Source organism: Lepisma saccharinum, chromosome 8 (genome assembly GCF_977018435.1).
Source record: "Lepisma saccharinum chromosome 8, izLepSacc3.1, whole genome shotgun sequence".
Classification (NCBI taxonomy): domain Eukaryota; kingdom Metazoa; phylum Arthropoda; class Insecta; order Zygentoma; family Lepismatidae; genus Lepisma; species Lepisma saccharinum.
Window position 1 is genome coordinate 32042700 of NC_139236.1, and position 18276 is coordinate 32060975.

General features: G+C 39.1%; 1 protein-coding gene across 9 annotated transcripts in view; it reads left to right on the top strand.

Annotated features, from left to right (window-relative positions):
* Nucleotides 1-18276, top strand: part of Mbs (Myosin binding subunit) — a 245605-nt gene that overhangs the window by 65735 nt on the left and 161594 nt on the right. For all 9 annotated transcript variants that reach the window (XM_083126415.1, XM_083126417.1, XM_083126419.1 and 6 more), the window contains exons 3-4: nucleotides 9134-9252; nucleotides 15619-15778. In XM_083126415.1, coding sequence (XP_082982541.1) covers nucleotides 9134-9252; nucleotides 15619-15778 — 279 coding nt within the window. The remainder of the gene's footprint in view (nucleotides 1-9133; nucleotides 9253-15618; nucleotides 15779-18276) is intronic.

Here is an 18276-nt window from a genome sequence, read left to right on the forward strand (position 1 = left end):
GAAACATTCCATATCTCTTACCCATTATGTGAAATTTAACAGTCGCTTACCGAGAAATTTCGATAATGACAAAGAGAAAATGTTCTTTTACGTGGCGATTGCTATGTTCATCCCCTTTTCCGGTGTAAATTATTTTCTTTCAAACGTAGGTCGTGGTTGATATAAATCTGCTCCGACCACCCTGGATATGTCTCATGAGTTGTTGCAGTTATAATAACCAGGGTTGCTACCCATCTGGAAAAACAGGGAAATGTCAGGGAATTTGGCTCGTCAGAGAATTTTGCAGATCGTCTGGAATTTGCGTGCATTTTGCTGACTGCAAGAGAAAAAGCTGCAAAATGAACAAGCAGTTCACTTCCACTTCTGGATTCGGTTCTTGTGATTCCACTAAAAAAAAACAAAAAAAAACCAGTTTAGATACTTGTTTCTTTCCTTATGATTCTCAGTCTTTGCAAAATTATGATTCGTTTGAATTTCTGTAATAAATTTTCATTTTTATAATACTAGATATTAGAAAGAATATCACAGTAAAACTTGCAGTCCAGATATCTGATTGATAACTAAGTACATTGACAATATGATCATAATTATCGGAAAGGTTGGTGAAGATGAGGTTATCGTTTAATATTTTTTAGATCTTTGTCTTGTTAGCATTTCCTATAGAATCCCTATATGCAACAAAACTTTCTCCAAATGCTGTGTACTTATATATGTAAGCAAAAAAGCATAATTTTTTAAGACACTATAAATCCGCCAGAAAATGAAAAATATATGTATGGTTTTTAACATTTTTATAATACTAGATATTAGAAAGAATATCACAGTAAAACTGTTGTTTTTATATTGTGGAGATCTGTTATGGTGAAATAATGTTCCTGTGTTACCTTAGCCTGAAGGCTAGATGCACGTGATTGTAGCACGCAATACATTTGATGCCGATTGTAATTTTAAATTTTACTCTTCGAATTTTTGTGTATTCTTGTGCGTGTAGAATGAAATTTGCTAAGGAAAAAAAGAGAAAAAGTTGTGAAATTGAATATTCATAATAATTAACGGATTATATATTTAATTGAAAAACACAAGGTTCAAAAGCAAAAATCATGATGATAAACATGTCTGGAAGAATTTCACTTTTGGACTGGAAAACCTGAAAATGTCAGGGATTTTCATAATCAAAGAAATCGTATCAATCCTGATAACGTTCCCCATGAATTCTTGCTCCAATGATCCTATCTTCATATAAACGTGGCTGCATTCATAAATGAAAAAAAATGTCTGTGATCAACTACAAGTATCTACTCGTAGATCATGCTTTTTTCATATTATTTCTGTTATTTCGTGGCGCTGTTCTAATTAACGTACTTAACCGTAAATCAGAGCATTTAGAAGAAAAATGTTCCAAAACGCGCGGCCGTGTGTATGTACTATTTGTCCGTAATGTCATTGTGGGGTTTCAAAACTATTTATTGAAACGTTTCATATACATGTGAAATGAAAGGCCAACTCGTCGTGATTTTTTTTCCCATTCATGTTTAATGCAATTTTATGTGACTTCCATTTGAGGCCCTACACTCCGCCTCTTGCCACACACGACTAAGCACATCAGCTGTGACAGATTGATTATCTTATTCTCTCTTTGAGGTGCTCATAATCGTTGACACATTTAACTTGATATAGCCCCAGAAGTAAATTTCTATATAGGCGTGAGGCCTGGCGATCTTGGTGGCCAAACCTTTCTATCATCCACAGATTCAACGCTGTGGATATGTCATATCCAGTGGCGCGGTTTGCCTCACCGTCACGTCACGTTTGCATCCCCAGTCTTTTCCACACCTTCATTGCAGTGTAAATCTCATAGTTTTTATAATGTTCTTCAATACAGTGTAATTCTCGTGGTTTAAATGTTTTGTTCGGATACTGTGAGAATCTGAAACCTCCACCATGACTTGGACACAATGTGTATCTCCAGGTCATAAAAATGTTATCTATGAGTAGTCGGTATATTGGGAAATTACGAGGGAAAACTATTGATAAAGTAGAGAACGTGCCCACTTCTTGAGCATTTATTTAACTATCGTTGGGCCGCTACTCATTTTTATTAATGCGACCCTATGTATCAGATTAAACATATAATACTAGTTTGTATTCGTTCATATCCCAGCAAAAATATCCTTTTGTTATGACTAGATCCCAGATTTGTATGTAATTACGTATTCTATTCCCTTCTAGATACATACCTTAAACAGGAAAATGTCAACGAGTTATATGAATGACATGATTTTGCATAAGTTTTATGTTACATATTTGCCAGGAAATTACATATTTTACATATTTCCTAATTTACTTTACATAAAACAACATATTTCGGTATTTCCCCCCCCCCCTTATCTTGATCCTTTTTCCTACGATGTCTGAAACATGATGAAGAAAATTTGTATCTCATGTGATGTCATATTTTCTAATCAACCAGATGCATAGTGCTTACGGTCACCTAAAATTGATTGCCAAGTCGAAAGACAGTCTGGAAAAAAAAAAAAAAAAAAAATGTTATTTATGGAGAGATGCCTCCCCCCACCTTCTGGTTACTTATTTTAGTTTCGCTTTTAGATTTAGGCACAGCACCTAGAAACTTGGCATCGGTGGACAAAAAAGTTACTTTCGTGTACGTAGCGAGTTACACAATATGTTCCTTTGTACAAAAAGTACCAAAGTAGCTATGTATTTTCATTCGATTGTTCTTTCTGTAGATGCTTTTTTTAAATTTGTTTCGTAGTCTACAATAATTTGCGATGTATTAATAGTTGACAAAACTGGTTTCTTAAATATATACACGTTGCTGTGCTTTTTTCAGTTTATAAATTTGATACAAATTTTAATTTGAACAACTTATGTTGAATATGTTCTAAGAAATGTCTAGCAGAATTCTTGAAATTCCTTGGATACTCGATTATTATTAATGTTACTATACTTCGATGCTACAGATTTTGCTACCATTTTGATAATACATATTTATGTACATATTTTATAAATTATTGTTACATATTTTGCACTTTGCTATTATATACTATACATAAAAATTCGGGGTCTAGTTATGACTTCACACAGAAAGAGAGGTTCGGTACCCCGAAGAGGCAAATAGTGGTTCGGATTTTACTTTAAACTGTAGGTCCAGTCCCAGTTAGCCTATATGTGCATAAGAAAGTGGTCTTAAAACTCAAAGAAACGAACAAGGAAGAGAGCAGTGAATACATAGACATCTAAACAAGTAATTTGGAAGCTTCTATCAAAATATATAACAAATTGCTCATTATAATACAAGTGAGGAGAATTGATCGATTTGGTGTTTAAGTCCACTTTATGCACAGTAAGGCTAATCTGGAGTGGACCTTCAGTTTAAAGTGAGATCCGAACCACTTGTGCCTCCATCGGGTATCGAACCCGGGACCCCTTGATTACAAGGCGACGACACTACCACTGCGCCATCGGGGAGGCCTCACAAGTGAGAAGGGAAAGTAATAGAATAAAAAGAAAAAAAAAATGTGTATGAAGTCCATACATTAAGCGAATTCTAGCAAAAAAAGAATGTGTAGAATAATAAAAAGGAATTGTAGAGAACAGTATCTGGAAGTAAAATCGAGAATACTATCTGGCGATACATAAAAATATTACAGGATTCCTTTATTATATTCAGGAAATATTTAATTTTTGCAGAATTTTAATTCAGATTCAATCTGCAGCCTTATCAAATTGATTGCCTGTGCTAATATTTAAATTACTAAAAAATATTAAAGAAGAAATTGCAATTGAGAAACCTTTCTTTCACCCCATCATCAAGGGTATTTTTGAGATTTTGTTTCAGTAGACAGTCTCGTCACCCTAAAATGCATTGACTAATTTCACTCAAATGCAATACCATACCAGATCACTCGTACCAGATCATTTCAACCTGAAAGGCTTTCATTTTCTTCAAGCATGCATTTTATTTCAGATTTTTACTACCAAGCGTCTGTCCAATTTACCCAGCCAGATTGTTCTTCTTAGTTTTTTAAGCACTGCAAATGTAGTCTAGACAAGGATAAAGAAATATGAGCATAATTTGGAGAACCCACAATTAATGGAAACCATCTTGAAACGCGTATACCAGTTTCGCCTAAAATCCATATCAGGCCAATCGTCCATAGTGTCCAATAACTAAAAATATGAGCCCAAAATATCTAAATGTATTTTGTAGACCGTAGCCAAAGAGTTTCCATCTTGCCTCCCTGTAACCTACGAGTATTATTTCAAAATTGTAACCTAAGTAATCCCATTCTTATGCTGTAAAAAATATGAACATTTTTGAAGTGAAACTACTTTAGTAGAAGAACATTGTCATACTTTCTTGGAAATACACGCAGACACTGGTTGCCCGCCACTAATACGTCCGTTTGGCAAGCGGAGGAAACAAGGAAATCTCGAGTGTTTGCGGATGTCTGGCTTGCGCGTTGGTCACTGCCTATCTTGACATTACGTCGTGTGAAAGGAATTTACTTATCGAAAGCATTTTATTATATGATATGATATGATTTATTTCATTCCTTTGACCATTGTACAGTGGTTGTTTTCCACACATGGTATGGAACATGTCAGCACATTACAGTTAATAATTATTTTCAAATAGGTACAAGTGTGAAGATATTATACATAACATTTTAAAAAACATTGATTACATTATAATTGATTCTCCTTGTTCTTGCTGTTAGTTGCAAGGTTTACAGTAATTTACATACATATAATAGATAAAATTCAATACATGCTTATACTAACCCCGGTTGAGGTTAAGCTGAGGCAAAAAATCGAATCGGATAGTAGATAAATATTATTGTTTAACTTTGTGAACAGAGACTCGCTGGTTGAAACTCCTATCAGCAGTATTAAATGTGTCTTTTTTATAAGAATATTATCTGTGCACACTCAAACACATTTCTAAAATGAGTTGGTTAATATTTGAGAGCTTCAGCCTCTGTCTACCCGTGAAAATATTTGGTGAATTCCCCTCATCAAAAACCCACGTCGAACGTTAAAAGGGGCCCCCGTTGATTTAATACTAAAAACATACCACATTAGACCAAGGGTACCCAAACTACAGCTCGCGGGTCCAGTGGCATAGCGCACTTTTCTGTGCCCCTGCCCCCTCCCCCGTAAGTAAAATATTCGGGCCACTTGCTAGAAAAGAATAATCGAAAATATCATAACGTATATACGCATTGAAGATGTCAGAGGGCTGGTCTGGCGGTTAACTAGCCTCCCCCTTAGCCACAACGGGCAATAAATTATTTTTTTACCCCAATATGTAACTAGGTTACACATATAAAAAGTACTATTTTGGAAAAATGGTTAAATAAACTCATTTTTAGGATTTCGAAGGGTGAAACACCAGGCCAAGATGCAGAGAAAAGTCAACCCGTATTCGCCTACTTAAATTTTCATTTTCATTGCTGGGGATTAAACTAGACCTCTGGATTTTGGTGTTCATGCAGCATCGCAAAGTCAATCTTCTATAAAAATAATAGAGCGGCAATGGGACTGGAGTCCTACCCTCGCTTCTGAACACTGAACCAATGTAAAGCAGGCTTAAATTATGAGCCAAAACTACGATGTGTAATAAGAATACAGCGCTGCAACGCCAAGGGTCCCTGGTTCGAATCCCGCTCGGGCTTGGTTGTTTGTGAATGTCCATTCATCAATTTCATCATTTCATAACTCATCCCCATCTTCGCAAATTAGCCAAGAGGCACAAAACGCGAAGTAAAATAAACTCAATCAATAAAAATACAATGCAACCTACTGAATATTAATTTAATGATAACAATACATCATTGTGCGAGTATAGATCCACAATCCTCGTCTTCCGTTCAAAGAGCCGATCTCCGTGGCGGAGTGGTAGGAGTAACGCGGTACGACGCTACAGGTCTCAACTTCGAACCATAGGCGTGCCCCTCTGTTTAGCGGGGCAAAAGCCTGGATGAAATTTCAGTCGGGAAAGAAAAACCTGATTTTATATTTTTCACTGTTTTAGTTTCATTTCATTGCATTGATTGGTTTGGTATATGTACGTATATATATATACATATATATTAAAATCTCTCCTTCCACCTCACCCTGGGTGCCAAGCGAGCAGATTATATTTGCGCCGGAATTACAAAAGGGGGGTTACACATAACATTTATATTTTTAGTCCCTGGTTCGTTACACATGTACAGAAAAGTGAATAAACAACTCGATTAAAATGGACAGTACTGTAGTTTTTAGAGTTAATTCTTAAATCAGAACATTTCGAGTAGGATTATATGGGTTTATTTTACGTTGTTATATATATACATATTCACATAGCGTTTCCACGTGTGTCGTGCATAGACCAAATTAACAAAATTCTAAATCAACATAATTGCGCACCTATGGCTTACACCATCGGCACTTCCTTTACCGAAAAGTTAGTATCTCTGCGGGCCTACCCTTAGCTTAAATGATATTCCGTTCATTACAAATGCGTTTCCTTACGCCTTCACTCTTTCGTTTGGGCATCGATTATTCAATACGGAAATATCCAAATATTCAAGGCTTTTCTAAAAGGGGACTTGGGACAGCAAACAGGGGTTGGCTTACACCAAATGGTACATTCTTATAATCAGTCTTTTGAAAGACAGCTAGCTCCACCAACTGGGAAGCTAAAAAACGGGAATCTAATCTACAGTAAAGCACAATCCATTAAGCACATACACTTACATGCAATAATATAAAAGTACACTCATGGAAACATATTAATTAACCCTATACCTTGTAGCTGGTCAGCAATTAATTAATACAAAATACCAAAACCAGTAATGGTCAATCCGACCATTTCTATATACAGGGGATGGACAAAAATATGGAAACACCTGGTATAAAACAGGTAGCCATTTCAAACACTATTTGCGTCTGAATGGTAGATGGCGCTGTGGTCACTGGCAGTTTCTGCGAGGTTTACACCCTGGCCAACCTGACAGATGGGCGAGTTACAGTTCAGCGACCGGTCCGTGCAGGTTATCGTGAATCATGTCTTTGCTGACAGAGTTTCAAAGAGGGCAAATTGTGGGTGTGCGTATGGTGGGAGCTTCCGTGACGAAAGTAGCGGAAATGTTTGGTGTGTCAAGAGGCACAGTCTCAAAGATCGAGACTGCCGGGAAAACCGCATCAGCGAAGCACCAGCGTGGACGCAAGTGTGTGTTGCGTGACTGTTGACCATGCTGCTAGACGGAGACAGTGGTGCAACGCCCATAAAACTGGACAATGGAGCAGTGGAAGACTGTAATCTGGTCGGATGAGTCACCCTTTACATTGTTTCCAACTGCTGGCCGAGTGTACGTGTGACAAGCGTACGATACAGACTGTCTGTTACCGAGAGAGAAGCATGGCGGTGGTTCAGTGATGATTTGGGCAGCCATCTCCTGGTATTCTGCCGGACCCATCATCACCCTGCATGTACATGTCACTGCCAGGGACTACGTAACCATTTTGAGTGACCAGCTGCATCCCATGGTGCAAACTTTGTTCCCAGATGGTGATGCCGTGTTTCAAGATGACAGAGCCTCTGTTCATACAGCTCACATCTTCCAGGACTGGTTTGATGAGCACGAAGATGAAGTGTCACATCTGCCATGGCCTCCACAATCGCCAGACCTCAATATTATTGAGCCCCTGTGGTCGGTTTTGGAGACCAAGGTGCGAGCCCGCTACCCATCACCATCGTCTCTACAACAACTTGCAGCTGCTTTGGAGGAAGAATGGTACAACATCCCTTTGACAACCATACGCGACCTGTATTTGTCCATTCCACGTCGACTGCAGGCCGTTCTGCGTTCCAAAGGTGGTCTTACTTACTCGATATTAATAAGGGTAATGTGCATTTCTGCAGGTGTTTCCATATTTTTGTCCATCCCCTGTATATATATATAATGCATCATCATACAGGCAGCATAACGAGAAAATAAATTATATCTCAAATGTGCCGCGCTCCATTTCCTCCAAACAATTGTGTTCATATTTTTAAGACAAAACTGATAGCAGCAAGAGTCTGAAGTACTTAGTAGTTATAACTTCTCTCTTTGGTAATTGATAATGCATTACATAAAAGAAAAAAATTGCGAGCGAAGCGAGCAAGGACATTTTTAGATCCAAATTTTTGCAAACTGAAAACAATATTGATTTAATATGCACAAAAAATGTCATGGTGCGCCATGGCATTCTCTTCTACATTTTTTTTCACTTATATCGTTCGGCGCTCAGGGCAAACTCCCGCCGCCCCCTAGCTACGACTGTGAACTTGACAAGATTCTAAGAAAGGCAGACATTGCGAGCGAACCGAGCAAGAACATTTTACGAAATGTATTTTTATTTGTATAAAATTTGATATTGAGGGGAGAAATTGCCCCTGTGTTCCCCTGCAGGTGTTCTTGGCCGTCTGGAAGAAATAATGCAAGAAGGATGTGATAACTAATTCCATCTTAAACATCCTTTTGTCCTGCTACTCTTAGATTCGACTAGTCGAGCTTTCTTTTACCTCAATGTTTGCCCCCTTGCCCTCCTAGAATTGAGGGGCAATGCCCATTGCCCCCTGTGGTTGCACCACTGTACCCCTTTCCCCCGTAGTTGCTTTGAACTTTAAAAATTGCGATAAGATTCCTCTCCACTAAATTTCTATGGGAAAGTACAATAATGTAGGAGGGACATGGACGCCTGGAAGGGAAGGAGGGTGAAAAATGGCCACACCTTTTCTTAGAAATCGAATATCAACATAAAAGTATATATTTCGTACGTATAGTTTGATTTATATTAATGCGATAATGTCAAATTCAAGTGGTGATTTTTAAGGGGACAACACTATTATCGGAGCAATCCCCCCCCCCCCGCCCGTGCGCACGCCTATTCTTCGAATGGATGTATCATTCTGTTTGCCCCATCATCCATGTCATCTGTTCATCGCGTCGTTGTCACGATTATACCTATGCATAGGAACGCGACGGAAAATAACCGGAATAGAAATGAAGAACGGTTCCACAAAGAACTGAGCTCCACGTGACTGCTTTAATACGTTGTTATTTCTTTCTTCCGACAGGTTCCTAATCGAGAACGGGGCGAACGTGGCGGCAGTGAACAACGATGGGGAGCTGCCGGTCGATATCGCCGAGTGCGACAAAATGGAAGAGATGCTTCATCAGCATATCAACGCCAAGGGTAAGTACCCGTGTATTGTAGTAATTGTTTGGAAATGTCATCCCAAAACAATTGACAACCGAAAGTCTTGGTGTTCGAGTCCCTGCCGGGCATCGGTGTTCCTCTTCGTTTGGTCATGGTTCATCCTCGTCGTCGCGATCAGTGTAGTAGAGAGGTAGGAAAAATGACAAACTAACAAAACATAACAGCAACGGCCTACGTTCAGCTAGGCTTGGCTCGCGGAGACATTTTCAGTGGTCAAGGTTCGTCGACTCCACACTGCAGGTGCTGTCCGCGATCTTGGGGGGAACATTTGCAACGACGCTTCGTCATGCTGAATGCACCACGCCATAGGCGGTGATCAATTTGTCAAGAAGCAACAAGGACAATCCTCCAGTGCACAAAATAGACTCAATCTCGTGCGCAACCAGACCTTCGCATTGACGATCACCCGCACACCAATGAAAATAACAATTTTAGGCTATTGTAAGTCAAAATGTATAACTCCACTGGCTTCCCGCCAATAGAACAGACGACCGTGTGTCAGCGAAAAACAACCACGCCGGCAACCCGACCATGCGATAATGACCTCTGCTGGCCTATTTCTGAAAACTAGGAGTGTGAGGGATCCCGAAACGTCGGTACCGAGATCGGAAAAAAGAATCCCCTTCGCGGTCCCGACTTCAGGAAATGATTTTCCGACTTTTTGGGATCCTGTGCTGTCGAGAAATTCTCTAATAGTCATGTTTAAAAGTGGTAAATTCTCGATGTTTTATGCATTGTAATTGTCAGAAACTTATTCTTATCGGAAATCGTTTGTTTCTATTCTAGAAATGTAAGAAACAACATTTAAGGGAAAATGATGTGTAGAATTCGAGATTTCGACAGTCGGGAAATTTCGAAAATTCCCCGTGTCGGGAGATTGCGGATTTTTCCTGTCCCGAATGTCGGGATCAAGAAAAAGTTCCCCGTCCCAACCCCAAAATATCTGTTCTGCACACCCTTACCGAAAACCTAAGCATGTAAGAATTTGTATGAAAGAATGATGGAAATGAAGAACAAAACATCATGTCAGAAATGAGTTTTTCTTTGTTTAACAAAAGGATGCCAGTTGTCTCGAAGACATTGACTGAAGATAATATATATATATACAATAAACGTAACTAAAATACAAAACTGAAGGGAGTGAATAACATCATTCTAAGGTGACAATTTTTAAAACTACAAAAATCATGTTAAAAAATACATTTGTATGTTACGGAGTCCCACAATTGTGAGGGGGTCACTTCTCTGGAAATAAATATAATTAAAAAATATATATATATTTTTATTTCACATGTATATGGAGATTTTTTTTAAAAAAAATCGAATTTTTAGCCGGGGTCTGAAAGTGCTACTTGGCGATTATGTAGTTATTAAACTGACCGTAATTTTTAATAAAAAACTGATAGTATTCAATATAGCAAGTTTCATAAGTATTGTCATCTTGCGATATGTAAGTTATTATTATTTTTTAAAATTACTTCATGCACTGTACTGGTGCCATAAATATTTAATTTACAAGGTAAGTGCACAGTGGGTCCACTAATGACCGTGATGAAATTTACTCAAAGGAAAGATTTGATCATGTGTGAAATGTGTCAGGTTTCACGGTCTCGTCTAGGGGCCACTACCTGATTAAAAAACTTCCTACAAGGTATGCAACCAGCGTATCGCAGGTCGCTATTACCAGTGATTTCTAGAGGCTCCTGCTGGAACCAGTGAAAGTAGACAATTTTTTCAGAACTTGCTGGGCATGTCACTGACTGCATAATTTTCATCGCCTTCATAACTTGGCAAAGATAGTTTTCACAAATTAATCACTTCCAACCTAGCGAAAGATATTTTTGTGAAAAAAGAAAAAAGATTTTTGGAAGCATGTGAAGGAATGATCTAGTGGTATAGGAGCCCCATGCGTGGCCATGTGAAACGTGAGGAAGCAGATAACAGGAACCTCGAGTGGTTCCAGGAATAGGTTGTTCAAATTGAGCCACACGGTTTCGATAAGGGAGAACAGCATCCAGCTTGTCTTACACGTTCCCCAGCCACCCATCACCAAGTCAAGAGTTTTCCCGTCTCTTCAATGACCAGTTTGTAAGATTAGCTTAACCCAGCACACAAAAAAATATGGTTGCTGAAAAGGAAACGGGGGGGGGGGGGGAGGAGATGTCTGAGGCCTTCAATTCACATAACATTGTGAACTTTGAGTATTACTTAGTGTGTGTTTGGAAGGAAGAAGGAATAAGTCTGTCGTGATGTAGCAAATGCGTGTTTTCGAAAATTATACTAGTTTGGTGAAGATGGAGTTATTAATATTATTATTGATTGATTTTTGTTAATTTTACTTCGATTTTCTGCCACTTGTGTATAATCGCGGAGATGAGGATGAGCAATGAAATTGATGAATGGACACTTACAAAGAACACCTATGTCCAGGTCTGGATTTGAACTCGTCACTCTTTGAGTCTTAGCGCTCTGTGCTAACCACTCCGCAGCGGCGGTGTAATATTTCCAATAAAAATCAGCAGTATTCAGTAAAGTATGCTTCAGGAGAACTGTAGAATGTGTAAATTGTTATTTTTTTAAAATAACGTGGTGTGCTCCTGAATGCGTATTGGTAACGTCATCGTCTTGCAATCAAGGGGTCCAGGGTTCGACGCATGGGCGTCCGGAAGGGGGCAAGGGGGCCGTGCCCCCCCCCCGGAAAATGAAAGTCAACCAAAGAATATGTATTTCACACATATAATTTTATTTTAGCTACAATAATATGTTATTTATTGCATGAACACCATAAATTCAAATTTAAGCAATTTTTTTAGGGAACAACACTATTTTGGGGGAAAATTTGCCTTCGTGTGCCCCCCTGGAAAAAAATACCTTCGTGTGCCCCCATGGAAAAAAAAATACCTTCCTTGCCCCTCCCTGGAAAAAATCCTGCGGACGTCCATGGTTCGACGGTTGTTCGAGGCACATAATGCTTCGAATCTCACTTTAAACTGTAGGCCCAGTCCCGATTAGCCTTTCTATGCATAAAATGGACTTAAGAAACCAAAAACAAAACAAAATTGCTTCATGTACTGTATGAGTACATTTATGTCACCAATATAAGAGGGAGAGGGTGTTCCCTCCGGTACGCAATGGTACCGTCTGTACCGGCACATTTTTATAGCCGAGAATAGTACTAATAACATTTTATTTTAACGAAAGAAATTGTGTGTGGTGTGCTGGGGGTTGTAACTACGTTGATACACAATCATTTATTAACATACCACAATATTTTGAGTAGTTCTTGGAACTAGTAATTGGAGCGTTGTGATATCTGCCTGTGAGATATGCAACCTGCGAAACATACGTGGCTATTGCAAATAACTTCTAGGGGCTCCTGCTGGATAGGATGGAAGTATTTAGAATCGGCGATATTAGAGCAGTAAATGAGTTGGACGTATGTGTGTTGATGGGTGTGTAGATGGCGGATCAACTAAACCTTATTTCTGGGGGGGGCGGAGGTTGTTACCCAGCCTTGGATTCAGGCATAAATAGGAAACATGGGAAAATTTGTAAGAAAATACACACTTTCAGGGATGAGCCATAAATGCTCATTTTTATTATTATTAACAGTTACTTGAAGAAAACATTAAAATTGTCCCAAACCTACATTGCAAATATTTTTTTTTCTTCTTAAATGTGTTTCCCAAGCATCCCTTGATCCACCGTTGGCTGCACTGATTTTTCATTCTTAGTATACTTACCCCTTTCTACTGGGAATAGAAATACCGCATCTCCTCTCCCCCTTCTCGGGTCTAATTTTTTCTAAATTTTTCAAGTTATCAATCATTACATGAACCACAGTGGTCTAGTTGGTAGGGCATCTTGACTGCCACACAGGAGACCCAGGTTCAATTCCTGCGGTGGGTAATCTAAGGTCTGAATTTTTCTGGCTTTGTCCCACTCATAAAGCAGCTGTGGAGCTCACCCAGCCTCCAATCAATGGGTACCTTGGGGCAACTCTGGGGGGTGGAATAAAGGCGGCCAGAGCATGGTGCTTATCACATCACCTCCAAATTGGCAGAGATCGAGAATGTGTGGGGCCCTACCCCCACATTCCCTAAATGTGCCTTCGTGGCACGGTGTTATATGCAGAATGAACTTTACCTTTCACCTTTACCTTTGTGGTTTACAGATCTTAAAATTATTATTGAGTATAGAGTTTAGGCAAATATACCTTCAAAATATCTTTTTTCTATAGACATTTGATGAATAAATTTTCTTTCATGTTCAGTATATTTTGTATTTTATTGTAGGATTTGGTTACGTTCCCCATGCATATTGCACTGTTCCATGAAGGAACAGAAGTATGAGGAGGTAGGGCTCCACACATTCTCAGTCTAGGTCCTTTTTTTTTGTAGATAATGTGATCAGCACCACATTCTGCCCACCTTAATCCTGAAGGGTTGTTCCCGGGTACCCACTTATTACATGTTGGGTGAACCCCAGAGCCACTTTATAAGCTCCCAGGACAAAAAATTGTCAGAAACGCACAGTGGTCTCTTTATGTTGATGGCATTGCAGGGGCACCAAGTAGCCACATGACCCTGGCAGTGATGTGGCGTGAGTGTGCCAGCCAGTTGTAAGTAAACAGCGCATCAAGATGGGTCGAAGCAAGAGTGTGACAGACTTTCAAAAAGGGCTGATTGTGGTTGGACATACCCATTCGCACACAGTGAATGAAGTTGTCCGATTCGTTGGAGTATCAACGTGGATTGTCCATGTCTACAAGGAATGATGTACCACGCATGGGACAGAATACGGCATCAGAACTGTAGTCGCAAACTGATCCTAACCCATAGAGTCCGGAGATGAGTGTCATGCCTTGTCAGTGGAAATCAGTTTCAAACCTGATAGGAATTGCTGCTGTCCATGAATGCAGGTCCATCCCACCAATTTCTGAATGAACACTGAGCAGGAACTGCATGCAATGAACACTTGGAGTCTAATACCATGGAAGAGGCCACAGCTCACAGCAGTGCATATAGCAGCATGTCTTCAATGGGTTCATGAAGACCGACATGGACTGGACTGGACTTTTTTTTTTTTTGTGCATAGTGCACCAATAGCCCACTGAAGCATTTCATCCGCATTGTGTGGAGGGTGTGGTTCAAGCGAGAGGTGTGGTGTGGTGTGGGGGACGAAGATGACAGCTGCTGTGTGTACAGGGCTCAACGTACGTGTGTGTGCTTAGTTTGAAGAACATTCTGGCACCCTGTTACACCTGGTCTGGCCTGCAAAGTCCCCTGATTTGAACCCCATTAAAATGGTGTGTGGGACTATTTGGAGCAGTGGGTAAAACGTAGACATCAGCATCCCCATACTTTGCTGGAATTACAAGATCTCCTACTGAGCGAGTGGATTCACCTCGATGTGGCATACCTGCAACACCTTGTGGAGTCACTTCCTCACCGAACCCAGTTAACCGAACCAGAGGTGGTATTACCCGGTATTAGGTTAGTTCTGGAGGGAGTGACTAATTTTTTGTCCAGGGTGCTTACAATGATAAAGCTGAAAAAAATCCAACCATCGGCCACTCACCCTTGGAATCGAACCCAGGTCTCACACGTGGTAGCCAGGCACCGTACTCACTAGACCAATGCAGCTCCCATTTTAACATGGTATACCACAAAACAATCAGCAGGATGTGGTCTGGGACTCTCTTTTTTTTTAACCACTCACATTTCTATTACTACAAAGAACACAGTCCTCATTTGTTTATACAAGAACAATGAAAAACTAACCAAAATATTACATATTTACCCAGCTGGTGACCATATTCAATGCTGCAAAATATGAATTTAGTTTCACTGAGTACTGATAGTGTTGAGTGTCCTGGATGTTGGGCCCCAACAAATGAGCTTTAGCGACATTGGTTTCCATGCCAGAGTCCACTTATGAGTGGAACAAAAAATATCAATGTCAAGCCAGATCCAACTAAACAGTAGAAATGGTTGTTTTATAATTCTTCAACACATTTATGGGTTTCTTTATAGGATTAATATTCAAAATAAATTATTTATCATGTCTTCAGACACAAACTAAACCAAAAAAACAAAAAAGCTCTTCAACTTCATCTTCTCGTGTAATGATTTGATGCAAGAAAGAAGAAACTTGCTTTGGTTTACCCACGCTAGGGGCTTCTTGCATTAAATTTATTAATATAATAAATGCTTTTTAGCCAACAGTAACAAAAAACAAAATATTTAATATTTATTGGCATATTTTGTGCAAGTTTCATCGTGGTCCTCAGCAGCAACTTTTGACTTTCCAAGTATTTATTTTTCTTGTTATTGTTTGCAGGGATTGACTGTGATGAAGCTCGAAGCGAAGAAGAGCGTATGATGCTGGAGGATGCTAAGGAGTGGCTCAATAGTAACGAAGTGCAGGAGATTCCTCATCCAAAGACTGGTGCTACGGCACTCCATGTAGCTGCAGCGAAGGGATACATCAAAGTCATGAGGTGAGGACTATCAGACATTCCGACTTCAATCAGTTTTAGCTCTGTCACTACAATTAATGTACACTTATTTTTAGGGCTGAGCTGATACCATTGCCAATGTATCAATATTAGAAAAGTATTGGTTGGGAATTCATTTACTGATACCAGCCGATATTTTTGTGGCATTTGTGATACTTCCGGAGTTTGCAAAAATGCTGCAAGACACTTTCGCAGAATTAAAGTATCCTGGAAATTATGCAAAATTCAAAGTTTCTTTTCGTAGCACCAATTTTGCGTGATAAACTGGATTTTGTGATTACATAAAATATATTATAATATTCTGATGTAATTCTTGAATATTTGAAAGCAAAGTTTTGGTAAATTGATGCATCCAGTTTGTTTGTTTTTTTCGATAAAAAGTAGGCTTTTTTGAAGAAGAAAAACCTGGAAATTTTGGCTTCTTTGGCTTTTTACCAATTGCAGCTAACATCAGTTAATGGTCTAGAGGTTCGTAATGTCATATTTTGGAACTAGATACATAATTTTGCATGATGTAGCAGCCAGAATACTCATATTGGCTATTTCTATCACAGGGTGTTTGAAAAGTTACACAACCGAGACTTTCAACGCATGTAACTTTTGTTCTAAATGCGATAGAGACATGAACCTTGCATTGGTATTAACTTTGTTTATGTTGATATTTTTAAAACATTAAAAAAGAAAATTATTCTCTGCATGACGTTCATTATGGAGAAAGAATAACTACGGTGTAAAAAAGTATTTGTACAAAGTAAAGAAAAACATGGATAAATGATTGAAATCGAGTCTCTTGCAAAAATTTTCGATGTGTGTCATTGGTCTCTGTGGGTATTTATGGAACTGGCAAAAGAGCGATAGATTTTTATGCATTCTATGCATTACAGATGGTATGTGGGGTTATTCATGGCATATTCATATCTTTTTTTCAAAATTACGAAGTGTACTGGCAACATTGGTCATGTCAGAGGGTAGTGCCAGGTGTGCCTGACATCTGACTGTTATTCCATCAGGGGTGTCCATCTCCCCCAAGGCAAATGACATGCCCCCCAACCAAAATCATGTCATAATCCCCATGTATTTAATTACAACAGCATGTCTACTGAAAATAACTTTCCGTAAGCTTTACTTAACACTGTGCTTGTGATTTTTATATGAAAACATAGCCTGTTAAATTGTCCAATTTTTTTTTTTAATTGTTCCAATGGAACAATTGTTCCAACTGAAACCTAGCACACATTGATTGGTTAAATGCTTATGTTAATTTCAAATGTCAAAGTAAACTACTATATGCATTAATATGCGTTTAAACTGTTTGTGTGTGGAGAACAAGATTTATAAACCACACAGCGTGTGTACTATTTAACACGAATTGTAATGCAACTTAAAATGTACAATGTAACCTGGGCAAAGAAAATAACGTGTTTCAGTTGTCTCTTAAGACTGTATATCATGGAATCCCCTTTTGCGATTTCGCCTTCCTCGTACTGGTAGGAAGTGCACAGCGCATACAATACCAGATGTTTTGTCAAGGCCAACTTTGCTGAGGCTCCTCAAGAACGTGCTTCCTCCGGTACCGGGCAATAAGTGATTTATTGGCGTGAACCGGAAGGGTCGTGTCTCCAGGACTGGCATTTCTTTCCCCGGACATTTCCTAGGTTTTCTGATCCTCGGATCGATTGGCAATCTTGATTGCTGCGAAAGCTGATCTTACCATTTTGTGTAAAAATCCCAGAAGATAATATAGTTCTGCAACAACAACATGTGGCTTATAACATACATAATTGTGAAAGCTTTTCTTCAACGAATGAGTCCCAGTGCTCTAGTAGTTGACCTCTGTGGCTGAGTAGTTAGACCACGTGCTACGACAGCAAGGGTCCCGGGTAAGACATGGTGTGTTCTGAATTTGATCTTCACTCTTGGCTTGCCAACCTTGCAGGTCCAGCACTTCTGTTTTGTCAGACTTTTACCTATGTCTGAATAAGTGACCCAAGGCCACAGATATTTAAACATTCCCAGTGTGTGATATTATTACTGGTAATCAGTATAGAACTAATCATTTCAAACTAACTTCCATGTAGAGTGGCAAGCATATACCCCATAAAATTCCTAATCCTAAATCCAACAATAAGTGATCCACGTGGCTCTTATTTTTGCAAGCCACAGATTAGCTTGGCATACCAGCTGTAACGTGTAGCAGTGTTCACGTTACAAATATGTATATAAACTTAAAATTTTCTTTGCTTTGTACTTATAATTATATATGTAACTGGTTAATTACCAAGGAATGTGGAACACACCTCGTATAAAAAGCTATTCATCCTGGTGTTAGATATAAGTTCCAAGAGTTTGTTTCTTTCTGCCAGCAAGCTGAGCTGGAAGTTTATTATCGGTGACAACAATGCAAGAAAGCTAACACTATTGTGTAAGAGCCAGGCAGACTCAACCTTATGAAAACGTTGTCACAGGGAAAAGACAAAAGA